Below are 14,839 nucleotides of genomic sequence, written 5' to 3' on the forward strand. Positions count from 1 at the left end.
GAGAGGGAGAGACCCGGTCACAACTTGACTGAACATGGTCCAAACTTCCATTCATCGGTGGGGATTTTGTTTTTTTCTTTTTCTTTTTGAAACATTCAAAAGATTGTTGGTGAGCGTATATACGTCACAACTAATTAAGGAACATTTGTCAGACCTTATTTCTACTAGACTGAGCATTTGGCATCCGCTCAAGCTATTCACATTTATCGAGCTCTGCTATGTTTCGTTGAGCATGTTATTCTCACAACCACATGAATCAGTCAGTCAGGTGGCTGGTAACACCACAACGCAATATAATGCAGTACTTCGCACAAGAAAAAGTAATGCAAAAATAATACATTTCTTCATTTCACAAACAGCAGCAGAGCACCTGCTCGTTACATTCAGTAAAAGAAACACACGATATATATGCTAGGTACTAGTTGACAAGACCAAGTCTTCTACGACCGCTTTCTCTTTGCAGCTGCACTCCGGGTATTGTACCTGCCGCTGGCTTTGGGCACGGCTGCCTTGGCGATCCTTTGCTTTTCCATCCTAAAGCATGCAGTACCATGTCTAGAGATCCAGTACACCCTATAATCCTTCACCTCAGGCTGACGGATGAGAAATTCAACTGATCTTGATCTTGTCATATCAACTGTTTGTTCTATGGTACCTAATGGAAACCATTCTCTTTTGCTTCCGATGGCCTCCGTTACACAACTGTTGCATATCGGGTCGACATGAGGTGTGAAGCCAACATCCAGCTTAAGAGGTGTCAGATCTACCACGATGTTTCTACCACCAGCCTCGTCGGATGCGCGAGGCAAGTTGTACTCTAGTGCTGAGACATAACAACTGAAACTGAAATGAATAGTTTGCTCTTGGAATAAATGCGATAACCCCAATGAATAGTTAGCACTAGGCCCATGCCCATTTGGTTGGCAACATAGTGGATCCGGGCGCAAGACTGTACTAAGCGAAGCGAAAGTTTTTTCAAAGCTAACAGAGGGAGGAGCATACGAATCTGAAATCTCCTGTAAATTACGCACTTGGGTGAGATGTCCAATTATTGCTTCTTGAGCTGGAAGGTTGAGCAGTGATGCGGATGACCGCACGCAATCTATAGCAGTCCCAACTATGTCCGTGCTTTCCGACAGCCGTAGCATTAAGGCAAGGCTGAAACTTTTATCTAACCTCTCGGGATCGAAACACTCATACCATAGACATGCCTCCACGCCACGCCCTTCCCAAACCACAGGATATATATCAAACCAGAGCAGTTGGCCTTTCACCCACCTATAGTACCTGAGATATTTCCCTTCAAGAAGCTTCCTGAGAAATGGGTAGGGGAAGAAGGTATCGCGCCGGAGTGGGCAGGCGGACTCCACGTCCGCTACAAACTTGTCAGCACTGTCTGCGTACCCCTCAAAGATTTGGACAACGGACGAGCTCAAGCACTGCCTTTTCAGGCCAGCAAGAGAAGAGAAGGGGAAATATGCAGCACCAGCAATCCGTTGGAGGTAGTAGTAGGAACTCCTTACCACCACTTGCCCTGTTTCTGCGTGGCCTTCGAGCGCTGCTGGCAGCTTGTGCTTGTTGAGCAGATCAACTCCCTCGTTGTAGGCGCGACTGAACATGCCCCAGCGACGGATGAGGGAGACGTATGTGATTGGCCGCTTCCTGGCCCACTCAAGGACAAACTCCAAGCGAGAGAGTGCCATCTCCAGCCTCGCGACGTTGTGAGATCCGGACGCCCTGTCATCGAGCTTGGTTGAGATGAACGAGGACACCCTGCTCACGCCCTCCTGAGCAAGAGCCGAAGCCACCATTTCCCCCATTAGAGAGGACAGTGGTCACAAGCTGATCTGCCGGACAGGCAAAACAAGGTACATGATCTGCTTCAGTGTGACGTAAATAAGAGAGAAAAAATGTATTTATTTCAGAAAAAGAGAGAGAAATCGTAGGTGCAGTGAATGCCAATCCTTTACCTCAGTTTTATTATTGCAGCGTGCGTCCTGCGAATAATCACACCCACCAACTGATGGTGATCAGACAACACCTAAGGTAGGCAGGTGATGATGGGATGAAGGGGAGCGAGGTGGTGTGAATGATATCCAGAGAAGGAAGGAGGAGGTGTGTGGTGGTTGGTTGCGTCGTTCTCTTCTTCTTACCGGACGAGCTGAGCTGCTTAATTATATAGAAGTGGACAACTCTACTAGCAAGGAGGGCGAAACACTACTACAGAATAGTTTTTTGGTCCAAGTCATTTGTCCCGGCTGTCTTTAGACCCGCGATCAAAGAGTGCTTTAGTCTCGGGTCCAACGGCTAGCCGGGCCAGCGGGGGAGGGAGGGGGGCTTTTGTCCCGGTTGGAGCCATCAATCGGAACCAAATTCCTTTCACCCTCTCATAGCTGAGATATTTCCCTTCAAGAAGTTTCCTGACAAATGGGTAGGGGAAGAAGGTGTCGCGGCGGAATGGGCAGGCGGACTCCACGTCCGCTACAAACTTGTCAGCACTGTCTGCGTACCCCTCAAAGATTTGGACAACGGACGAGCTCAAGCACTGCTTGTTAAGGCCAGCAAGAGAAGAGAGGGAGAAATATGCAGCACCAGCAATCCGTTGGTGGTTGGTTGCGTCGTTCTCTTCTTCTTACTGCTGGATGGGCTCAGCTGTTTAATTATATAGAAGTGGAGAACTCTACTATCTTGGAGGGCGAAACTGCAATATCTGCTGCCCGTGAACGATGTGGAAAGCTCGACGAAATGGAGCGGACCTACGGCTCTGATGTCCTTCTTCCTAAGGACGAGCACCGTCTTGTACTTTGAGTGGCAGACCGTCCTCCAAGTCAGCTTGCTCAAGTGGAGCGAGGAACCCTTTGATTTTGAGCACTGTGTAGTCCGAAACAACGAGGCAGCTGTGGGCTCCGGAGGGCCGGAAAAGAGGCGGAAAGCTCCAGGAATGCGAGAGGATAGATGCATGCGGTTCCAACTTTCTAGCTAGGAAGCTTGGACATAGAGGTAGCTGTGATGTGATGACCGTTTGTAGTTACCGTCAGACTAAGAACACGGATTCGATCGAGATGTATATTAGCTTGCTTGTAACTTCCAAATCACTACTCTTTCAAAGGCTTTGGCCGGATACATGCATATGCATTATTGTGATGGGTACTGATGCATGCCTTTGCTTCTGGCTTTTTCCCATCTACTGTTGACAGCTGACTCAGTGGGTTGTTTGGATTCAGATGCTAAACTTTAGACCATGTCACGTTAAAGAGAATCTTAATATTTACAAATATTAAATGAAGTCCAATTACAAAACTAATTGCAGAACTCTGGGGTTAAACTGCGAGACGAATCTAATGATGTATACTAATCCATAATTAGCCGTTGGTTACTGTAGCATCACTGTAGTAAATTATGGATTAATTAGACTCATTGGATTCGTCTCGCGAATTAGCACACATCTGTCAAAAAAAATTTATAAACATATTTTATTTGATACTACTAAATAGTAAGATTCTTTTTATGTGACCGGGGCTAAAAAAGAATAGTGGGAAACAAACAGCCCCTCAACTCTTCCAAGTTGTGGGCTTTTGATGAATGCAACACTTTCAAGGCTATGTTTTTTTTCAGAGATTCGTCTCACAGTTTAGCCTCAAGGTTCTACAGTTAGTTTTATAATTAATTTTTAATTTATACTTTTAAATACTAAGATTTTTTTTGATGTGACATAGATTAAAGTTTAGCCCCTGAAACCAAACAACTCAAGTTGCATTCCCTTGCGATGACTTGCGTTGTCCAGTCGCCATCAGCTTTCCAGGATTCACCTCACACTATTGCATTGTTGTGCTGTCTGCGCATGCAAAACTCGGGTATCGGATTTACATCAACCACTCGAGGCAGTCACACAGCTATCTCCGAGCAATTATACAGATCAAAGCTGACTATCTGAGACAGTAATGAACAAGATATCCAACTGCCGGGTCCTGTCTTATACAAACTAACATTACTTTTTCTCTGCTCTAAAATACGATTTGTTTTAATTTTATCGTAAGTCAAACTTCTAGATCTACTTATGATCGAGTTCATAGCAAAATATATACACCATCGGCTACAACATCAAATTAGTTTAACTGAATCCACCATAAAATATGTTATAACAGTACATTTATTTGATAGAGAATTTTTACAATGATTGAAAAAAATAAAAGCCGTGCATCTCACGGAATCGTACAGTGATCAAGATAGGAAGTACCTGAAAGTACCTAGACTAAAGTATCTGGTGGTACAAAAATGTGAGACCCATTACCAAAAAAAAGAGGGACTGAATACTAATTCAATTTAATTTTGTAAATAGTCCATAGATCAACGGCCACAAAAAGTTCAACGCAAATTAAAAGTACCTAAAAGTACCTATTGGTAGTTTACAATCATTGTAACGAAGCTCTGTATTATAAATGTTAATATATATTTTCTACAATTTAGTTAAACATAAAGAAAATTGCTTCAGGACAAACATGAAACGCCTTACATAATGAAAGATGAAAGGGGAGAAATATAAGTCCGATAATGCCTGGATGAGCAATCCATACACACACATACAGGTAGCTATGATAGCTTGATAACTAGCTAGATTAGCACACTATTCTTGCTTGATATTATTAGTTAAAATAGAGTTAAAATTTGTATTAAATAGGGGTAAAATCATATTGACTTGTGAATAGCAGACAAAAAATGAGAGTATAATCGCAATTGCAAAATCATGTTGGCTTCCTTTCACCCTGTTATAGCTGAGATATTTTCCTTCAAGAAGTTGCCTGACAAATGGTTGGCGGAACCGGAAGAAGGTGTCGCGCCGGAGTGGGCAGCCGGACTCCACTTCTATGTTGATTTTGACGCTGAAGCTACTATTACCACCATTAGAGAGGATATAAATCTGATATACCTGCTGAGAATGCAAAACAACGTACACGAGCTACTTCAATTTGACACAGTACAGAAGAAAGAAAGAAATGTACTAGGGCAGGAATGCTGATAGAAAATGCCAATCCTTCACCTTAGTTTAACTTCATGTTGGTTGCTGCAGCCCCGTGCAGCACCAACTGATGGTAATCACACATCACCTAGCTAGAGGCAGGTATCAGCTACTGATGTGCGATGCTGGCTCTGTCTGCTCCCTGTTGTCCTTCACATCGCATCGGGTGATTGGCACCAATGCAATTAGAAGTATTAAATATTAATTTACTATAAAATTGCATAAATCAAGGTCAATTCGTGAGATGAATCCATTAAACCTAATTAGTCCATAATTTGCCCATGTTGTGCTACAGTAAACATATGCCAATGATAGCTTAATTATGCTCAATATAGATTTGCCTCATGAATTAGCTCCGGCTTGTGCAATTAGTATTATAATTAGCTCATGTTTAGTCCTCTTTGGTTTCCAAACATCCAATGTGATCCGGACTGAAAATTAGTCCTGCATCCAAACACCCCTGAATTACTCGGAGAAGAGAGTTGTGTACTGCAAGATGTTTGCTGCCTGGAAATGAGGTGGAAAGCCCGAGGAAATGCCGAAGAAGGCTCCTGCCTTCTGGTACACAGTACCTCGCTCCTAGGACGCCACTGACCGGGCAGAGACAGGGGATGAGATGGCCGCCTGTAAAGCCACCGGAAATGGCGCGCCACCACGGATTAAGGGTTAGATGATCCGACGGCTCAGATCAGTCCGGCTGGAAGCGGGGAGCTGAGTTGGGCCGGTTTGGCGGCCCAACCATCCGCTGCTGGGCTCCGAGCCCAGGCGGGTAGAGTGGGGTGGCGGCGCGGCTGGGCCGCCTCGACGGCCTGCCTGTCGGTTTTTGGGCTATTAGCCCAGTTAAGTTTAGGCCCTGATTTTATTCTTTTATGCATTTTTGAGTTTAATTTTTAGTGTATTCAAGTTTAAATTCATATGAGCATTTAGTGAATTTATTTTGAGCATATTTAACACTGAAAATTATGAGAATTTTGTGAGTTGCTATTCTGAGTAAATGAAACCAATGTGAATTTTATTCAGAATTGTTTTAGTTTATTTTGAGCATTTATTTAATTTCTGACCAATGTTGTTATTAAATAATTGCCATGAGATGTTGATTTTAAATTTAAGTTTATTTTGTTTCTGCTCAACAGTGATGCAAAATTAAGTTTCCGCTGCGTTCTTTATGCTAAGTTACTTTGTTTCTGCCCAACGGTGATTCAAAGTTTATTCATAAGTTATTCAGTTCCTTTATTTGCTACTGCCCAACGGTGTTGTAAATTGCTTTAAGTTATGTTTTATTCTGGCCAATGCTGATTAATTCATTTATTCATTATGTTGTCATTACTGATTAAACTCTATTTATTTCTCTTATACTCAGATCCCACTCCCGCCAGTATCATTACTTATGTCAATGGTGTGGAGAAGCTGTCAGGCGATAATAAGTTCGCAAAGTGGAGCCGTGAGATCGAGCTGATTTTGGTCATGATGGATAAGAATCATTCCATGAGACACCGAGCTCCTGTAGCACCAGTTGCACAAGGGACTGATGACACCACCCTTGCTGAGCGCACTGCTGTTTATGAGAAGGAAAAGGAGTGTTGGGAGCGCTCTGACAGAGTTGCCCTCATGGTCATGGATTTGACCATCAGTCCCACTATCAGGGGAGCTCTTGAGAAGGAGCCTAAGAGTGCTAAGAGCTTCATGATGAGCATTGAGGAGTACTTTAAGGGATCTACAAAGTCCAATGCAAGTACCCTCCTGTCCCAGCTCATGTCCGCTAAGTACAATGGACAAGGTAATGTTAGGGAGCACATTATGGGGATGGTGGAAATCCGGGATAAGCTTAAGGACCTGGATTGCCCCCTTAATGATGCTACACTGCTTCACCATGTCATGATCTCCCTCCCACCAGTTTTTGAGCCTTTCAAGGTAAACTACAATGGGAGTGATAAGCAGTGGGACATAACCACACTTGTGTCTAAGTGTGCTCAAGAGGAACAAAGGCTTCGCTCACAGCACCCTGAGCTTGTGAACCATGTGAGTCAAGATGGTTCTAAGAACAAGAATAAGAGGGTTTTCCGCTCCAAGAAGGATAAGAAGGGTAAAAAACCCTATGATGGTCCTAAGCAAGATGGCTCTAAGCCCATCATATGTTTCCATTGTCATAAAGAGGGCCATATCACAAAGGACTGTGATCGCTTCTAGGAGTGGTGCATTAAGAATGGTAATGACGACTTAATTTCTATAGTCGATGAGTCCTTTTATGCATATTTTCCATTAAGTACTTGGTGGATTGATTCAGGTGCCACTGTTCATGTTACTAATTCCCCACAGGGGTTGTCTGGTGCGCGGACTATAAGAAGGGGGACTCGAAAGCTCCGAGTCACAAACGGGGTTGAAGCAGAAGTGGTGGCCGTTGGGACTCTTCAGTTATCACTTCACAACGGATTCACTCTTCGTTTATTAGATGTCCTTTATGTTCCATCTATTCAGAGAAACTTGATTTCTGTTTCTAAGTTAGATCGAGATGGATATTCGTGCACTTTTGGGAACAATAGATGTGTAATAAGTTGTGATGGTGATACAATTTGTTATGCACCTTTACATGATGAGCTTTATTTATTGTCCTTAAGTAATATCTCTGTGATGAATGTAAGCAAAATCAACCATAAGCGCAAGAGAGGTTATAATGAGACTTCGTCAAAATTATGGCACTCACATTTAGGCCATATTTCGAAGGGGAGAATGGAGTGTCTCATTAGAGAAGAGATACTCCCTAAATTAGACTTCTCTGACTTAGATCAATGCGTTGATTGTATTAATGGAAAATTTGCAAAACAAATTAAAAAGGATGGAGCTAATCGCAGTTCAGGATTACTAGAATTAATTCACACTAACATCTGCGGTCCATTTAATGTAAGATCAGTGGATGGGTTTAGTTATTTCATTACATTCACTGATGATTTCTCCTGTTATGGTTATATTTACCCTATAAGAGAAAAGTCTGAAGCACTTGATAAGTTTAAAATCTTCAAAGCTGAAGTAGAAAATCAGCATGAGTTGAAGATTAAAGTGGTAAGATCAGACAGATGTTGCGAATATTATGGGAGACATGCCACATATGGACAAATCCCCGGTCCCTTTTCTAAGTTCCTACAAGAAAATGGAATAGTAACTCAGTATTCCACTCCTGGTGAACCTCAGCAAAATAGAGTAGCTGAGAGAAGAAACCGCACTATAATGAACATGATGCGTAGTATGCTCAGCAACTCTACATTGCCAGTGAGCTTATGGATGGAAGCGCTAAAGACTGCCGCACACATAAGCAACTGTGTTCCTAGTTAGTCAGTACCTAAGACTCCTTATGAGCTCTGGACAGGTAGGAAACCCAGTATGAATTATATGCATGTTTGGGGTTGTGCAGCAGAGGCAAAATTATTTAATCCATCCCTTGGAAAATTAGATCTTAAGACAGAAAGCTGCTACTTCATTGGCTATCCGGAAAAATCAAAGGGATACAAATTTTATTGTCCTAAGGGTACCACTAAGTTTGTTGAGACAAGGCATGCTTTCTTCTTAGAGGAAAATGGATGCTCTAGACAAATTGATCTTGAGGAAATGCGTACTTATGAGACCACTCCGATGACTCAAAATTATTATGTGCCTATGACTCATTTTACAACATCGACTCAGGTAGTTGATCCTCCAGAAGTTAATGCAGAGAGAACACCTGCCATAAGTGAGCATGAGGATGTGCCTGTAAATAATGAGCATCTAAATGAAATTGTGGAAGAGCATGAGCATCTAAATGAAATTGTGGAAGAGCCTGCTGAGGAAATACAGGATCGGACCACTGGCGGGACATCAGAGGTTCAACAAGAGCAAGTAGTTGAACCTGCTCCCATAGTGGAACCACAACCTCTAAGAAGATCGACATGAGAAAGGAAAACAACTGTCTCAGAAGATTTCATGTATTTAAGTGAAGGACACGATATGGGAAAGGTTGATGATCCGAACTCGTTTAAGGAAGCGATGAGTAGTGAATACTCCCACAAATAAGAGCTGAAATCCATGAGCACAAATAAGGTTTGGGACTTGGTAGAAATTCCTGATGGAGCTAAAAAAGTAGGCTGTAAATGGGTCTATAAAACTAAGTATGACTCCAAAGGGAAAATCGAACGATTCAAAGCAAGACTTGTGGCTAAGGGATTCACACAGAGAGAAGGAATCGATTATACAAAAACCTTCTCGCCTGTCTCAAAGAAAGACTCGTTCAGAATCGTTATGGCTCTAGTAGCACATTTTGATCTCGAGTTACATCAGATGGATGTTAAGACTGTGTTCCTTAACGGTGATTTGCATGAGAGTGTATACATGGCGCAACCGGAAGGTTTCGTTATGGAAGGCAAATAACAATTAGGATGCAAACTAAAGAAATCCATTTATGGATTAAAACAAGCGTCCAGACAATGGTACCTTAAGTTTGATGAAGTAATTAAGAAATCAAGCTTCATTGAAAATGTAGTGGACAATTGCTTACAGCAGCATCTACGATGCAAGCTGAGTTTGTGGCATGTTACGAGGCCGTAGGGCAAGCTGTGTGGCTTAAGGATTTTATTCCCAGACTAAGAGTGGTAGACATCATAAGTAAACCACTAAGATTATACTGCGATAATAAAGCTGCAGTTTTCTATGCTAACAACAACAAATCGAGTGGCGCTGCCAAGCACATCGAGATTAAATATTTTGTTGTGAAGGATAGAATCCAAGATCATACAATTGAGTTAGACCATATAAGCACTAAGGAAATGCTCGCGGATCCACTAATGAAAGGCTTACCTCCTAATATTTTTCATGAGCTTATTGCCGGCATGGAATTATCGGATAGCCTGTGATCTTGGAAGAGTCATAAGACAACCACCTCCCATTAGTTTGAGTGGTTCTGTGCATTGTAGACAACTGTGTTGCAGTGGGATTCGTTCACTATTGTAACTCACTCTTGCATATCTCTACTTTAAAGTATGGCATTAGTTATCGGCCTTTAGACCAAAGGTTTGAATGTTGGATCTTTGGTGGTAAAAAATGCCGGAATTCCAGAAAATGAGAAAACGGGAAAAAAGAGGATAAGAACGCCGTTAGATCCCGTTCCGCGCCCTGATCGGAGGCGCAACCGTACACGTGGTTGCGGCCCCAAGTCGCCCAGCGCCATAATAAATAGTGGGGCCCGGCCTTTGGAAAGTCAGTCTAACTGAGTCCAAACCCTAGCCGCCCCACTACAACCGCCCGATCTATGGCGGCGCTGGAGCCTCCTGAAGGCCGTCGCCAACCTGCCGCCGCCATCCCTGGGCAGTGCCGGTGGCGACCCGAAGGGTGGCGGTACCCGCGACGAACTCCTTCCACTACGTCGGGTACAACTACGTGAACGACTACGGCCCCTACGTCGCTCTCGTCCCCAACCAAGATGGCCGGAACATCTGCTACGTCTGCGATGCCACTTCTTCCGGTCTAGATCTACAACTTGTCATTTCATTTGGGTTGTGCTCATGTTGATTAGGTGCTAGATCCTGGAAATGTTTAAGTACTAAGTCATGTTTTTCCTACAAGCCGCTGGCTTCCTTTCATCTTTTGATACACGACAGTTTTCCCTTCAAAAACTTACCTGACAAATGGATAGCGGAACGCGTCTCGGCGAAGTGGGCAGCCAGATTCCACGTCTGTTATGAACTTGTCTGCACAATCTGCATAGCATTCAAACGTCTGGACAATGGAGGAACTCAGCTGATCCTTGTCTAATCCAAGCGGAGAAGAGATGGACAAATTTGCAGCACTAGCAATCCTTTGAAGGGAGGAGGAGGAGGAACTCCTTATCAGCACTTGCCCGGCCACTTCATGGCCTTCCAGCGCCTGCAGTGTTGGAGTAATCCTAGTCATGTCAGTAGATGATTATTGTGTGTCTGTTGGTGTTGAGTCATTGTCAGTTGCAGACTTGGAGTTGGTTAAGTGTCAGAGTCTTTTACTGTTTTTCAGGTCAGTTAGGCAGTAAATAATTCAGATATATAAATAAAAGCATAGAGTCAGAAAATGCTCCGTTGCGCAGGACCAACTCTCTGTGTTCTTGGGCGCGGCGCAAGTGTCAAGCTCATCAAAGTTGAGAGTAAAGCAGCATAGGCTTACATGTCAAGCTCATCAAATTTGATATGAGTCAATCCTGACATTTATGTCTGGAAAAAATATGAAACAATACCCGCATGACGAGGTAAAGTTGGCATAGTGCTAATTCTACATGGCGGGAGAAAAGTTGTGATGACTAAAATGCTGGTTTATCCCACACTGGGAGAAAAATTTTGGAGTAGCTTTGCTATTCTAGAATTGATCGGGCACTTCTATTGTGTCAGTGATTAAGCACTCGATGAGTTTAAGAAGAATGAAAAGTTACATACGAACCTCAAAATAAGAATGATATGAGAGCGTTACTTGCAAAAGGTCTTAAATAAAGAACTATATTGAGTCCTTAAAGTGAAATGAGGAAAAAAAACTGTCATATGAAATAAAGGACTCTGTTGAGTTCTTAAAGTGAAATGAGTAAAAGGTACTCCCATACGAATTAAGAATTACTTTTTTCTGCATGAAGTAATCATGTGGATGAAGTAATTAATTAAAGTTTCCTCATTTACAAAAGTTGTGAATAGTTTTTGAAATTGTGGCAGAAAAATTCAAGCCACATGTCGAGGGGGAGAAATATGAGACAGTTAAGAAAGACACTCCCCTGTAATGTGTATTGAAAAGTAAGAGGTGATCTATTAAAGAACGAATGTGACAGTCAGGAGGAGTACAACGGTCACTATATTGATACCCCTATATAAAGAAATAGCTAAATTCCAGTATTTATGCTGGACGAGCACATATAAAGTTTTTTACAGATAACCCAAATAAAGAGATTTACTGATACGCCATATTTACAAAAGATGGCAAAATCTGGGGGAGCATGTGCACTTCGATGATTCAAGAGCAACAAGGTTCTCATGCCAGCTGATGTTGTATACAACACCTGTTGTTAGCTCTCAAAGAAAATGAATAAAGTAAAAAATGATCTTGTTATGCAAGATCTCATTAGTCCATTGCCATTTGGCAAAAGGGAGAAGCAACAGCCCTATACAAAGTAAAGAAAATCAAATAGATGTTGATTCCACCCATTTGAAGAAGTCAAGAGAATTCCATGGGTAGTTCATGGAAAAAGGTGTGATTTCTGAAAGAGTCATCACAGTAGGTTATAATGGACCTACAAAATTTCAATGTGACTCCAGAGGGAATGTTGAAAAATATATAGCAAAATTTGTGACAAAAGTTTTAGTCAAAGAGAAGAAAGAACATACGGGATACCACAATAGTAAATTCATTTATGGATTAAAGAAAGCCACGAGACGGTGCTGTCTGAAGTTTAAATGAAACAATATGAAATTTTGGGTTTTCCAAAGATTGAGGAGGACAATAACTTTTAAGGAAAAGTTAAATAATGGGGAATCTAATTTCCACACCGTAAATGAAGATAACATCCTACTTTCTAGTGGTGGTGTTAATGTACTGTTACAGATAAAGAATTCTTGTCCTCAAGTTTTGATCTCGGTGATGAGTTTTTCATTCTACGAATTGAGACTCATCGAGATAAAAGAAAGGGGTATTATGGTCACTGCAAAGGCATACTCAAAAAAGGTTCTAAAGAAATAAAGTATGCAAATGAGTAAACCTACGCCTGTTCCTATCGTCAAGGGTAATAGTTTTGGGAACCTTAGTGTTCCAAGAACCAATGTGAAACGGAAATAGTTCCAAATGCTTCAGCTGCTGGAAGCTTTATAGGCGCGCAAGTAAGGAACTTACCCTGACATATTTTGTGTATCCGGGTTATTTTGGCAAAAGTTCAATCCAGATATATATCACTGGAATAAAATTTAGAATGTCGGCCTCATGCTAAGTTAGAAAGATCAAGTATTCTCAAAAGATTGTGAGTACAAAAGTAGAACATGTGAAATGTGTAGAGAAATCCACAATTGTCGCTAACTTTCACACTTTGAGGTTTTGTGTGGAAAAGCTCCAAAATGAATCAATTATCATCAATGTGATGCAAAGACATGGTACAGCATGATACGAGGCCGAGGGACAGGCAAAATGGTTAAGGGAACCTGTACCCGGAGTTGATAATGGTTGACAACAGCAATAACCATTACAGTAGTTTGCTCCTATGACAACGAGTCAAGTGTGGTGCCAAACATATTGACACAAAGTTATACGTTGTAAAGGAGAAAGTCCGAAATCATGATGAAATGCATTGTGAGTATAAATGACAGAAAGTGTCTGCGGATCCGCTTGCTAAAGGTTTGCCGCCCAGTGTGTACAGAGAACACACAGTCGACATGGGTTTATGGTATAGCCTATGTTTTCCGGACGATAAAGGGCCCAAAGTTAAAGTATCTATTTTAGAACCGAGAGGTGTGTTGTAGCAGTTAAGTCCATCGGCTATTGACCGTGACGATGAGGCATGCTCATATGCACTAATCCGTAATGGAGTAGTGTTGGCGCTCCTTAAGTACCCATTTTATTATACAATTAGGAGTTGTTTTGGTAAATTCTTCGGGATGATTCATGTACTAACCCGCCACTTGGCACCCGAACTTGACCGTTTTCGATTTTGTCCTGGATTTTGGAGCATGTTGCATTTTGATAGGAATTTGGACATTTTTGGAGATGTTTTGACGCATGGTTACAACTGGGCTAAGATGAGGAATAAAAGGAAGAATCAACACGCAAAAGATGGGACCGAAAGAGGCCAGAAAAGGCCCAGGCCGGCCGGCCTGTAGTCCTTGGGCCGGCCGGCCTAGCCCTTTTCGGAGCCCAATCGGTCTCGGTTTTCTTCAGCACGAAGTATGCATTAACCCTAATCTATGTTTTACCAAAACCACCGACTATATCTGCCTATAAATACCCCGAAGCCGCCATCAAAGAGGGGGATCCTGGAGAGATCGCAGAGAAAGAGCATCCAGAGATACATTCGAGTTAGACACAAGAGAAAGGCGACACCGGAGGCCTCATCGTCCCTCGGCGCCGCTGCAAGTTGGAGGATAGCAAGGGATCCATCCCTTGCAGGAGATTTCGTCACCATGATCGACTACGCTTCGCTTAGCTTCATGGGGTAAAGTCCTCGTTTGTTCATGGGGTTGTAAGGAGATCTTGAGTTGTAATTGCCGAATCCTTTATGAGATTGATCTATCACGATTCTTGTTGATGATGCTTTGATGCCTAATAGTTCGCGGCTTGGCTTTGGGTTTGCTTTGCTCTTGCATGGTTTACTTAGATTACATCAACTATCGTGTTCTTGTTGATTCGTTACCGATTATCCTCGTGTAGTGACAGTATGCGGGAGGGAAAGTTTTTGATCTTAGAACACACCTTTGGTAGATTAGATCTGTTCTTCATTGCTTGGCGATTACATCTCCAGTGATCCTAGACCCTATGGACAAATGCTCTTCATATCTTGTGCACACGTTTATCATTGCTCACTAGTCTAGATTAGATTAGATTGGTTAGATTGGATCTATTTCACACTCAATCACTCAATATAGATCTTTTACCAACATCATTAGTGCTTAGTTAAGCATAGTAATACACTTGTTTCGTGGATTGATAAACCTTGGGGGAATACTCTAAGGGAAAAGCTACACGATCCGTGCGCTTGCGGTACGTAAATTGGCGCTTTAAGAAGCATCAACAAGCTTTTCTGGCGCCGTTGCCGGGGACAAGCGATTTTGCTACGTTTAACTTTGTATTAATTTTGTTGGTTACTAACAC

The 14,839-nt window shown here is 42.3% G+C and overlaps 1 protein-coding gene across 3 annotated transcripts; it reads right to left on the reverse strand.

The window, feature by feature from the left end:
- Positions 1–290: 290 nt before the first annotated feature.
- Positions 291–2,635, reverse strand: LOC120660876. 3 transcript variants are annotated; one of them, XM_039939541.1, is made up of 2 exons: positions 1,971–2,635; positions 291–1,842 (listed from the first exon to the last, which is right to left on the reverse strand). In XM_039939541.1, the coding sequence occupies exon 2, from the start codon at positions 1,818–1,820 to the stop codon at positions 441–443; it is 1,380 nt and encodes a 459-aa protein (XP_039795475.1). In that variant the 5' UTR covers positions 1,821–1,842; positions 1,971–2,635; the 3' UTR covers positions 291–440. The 3 variants fall into 3 exon arrangements, with proteins under 3 accessions (XP_039795475.1, XP_039795484.1, XP_039795466.1); XM_039939550.1 differs by having other exon boundaries at positions 291–1,847; XM_039939532.1 differs by having other exon boundaries at positions 291–1,877.
- Positions 2,636–14,839: the final 12,204 nt, after the last annotated feature.

This window comes from Panicum virgatum, chromosome 2K (assembly GCF_016808335.1).
Source record: "Panicum virgatum strain AP13 chromosome 2K, P.virgatum_v5, whole genome shotgun sequence".
In the NCBI taxonomy this organism is placed as follows: Eukaryota; Viridiplantae; Streptophyta; class Magnoliopsida; order Poales; family Poaceae; genus Panicum; species Panicum virgatum.

What these genes read in the sequence shown, in the direction of transcription:
- LOC120660876 (XM_039939541.1), bottom strand. Translation starts at nt 1,820, where the DNA reads ATGGGGGAAATGGTGGCTTCGGCTCTTGCTCAGGAGGGCGTGAGCAGG.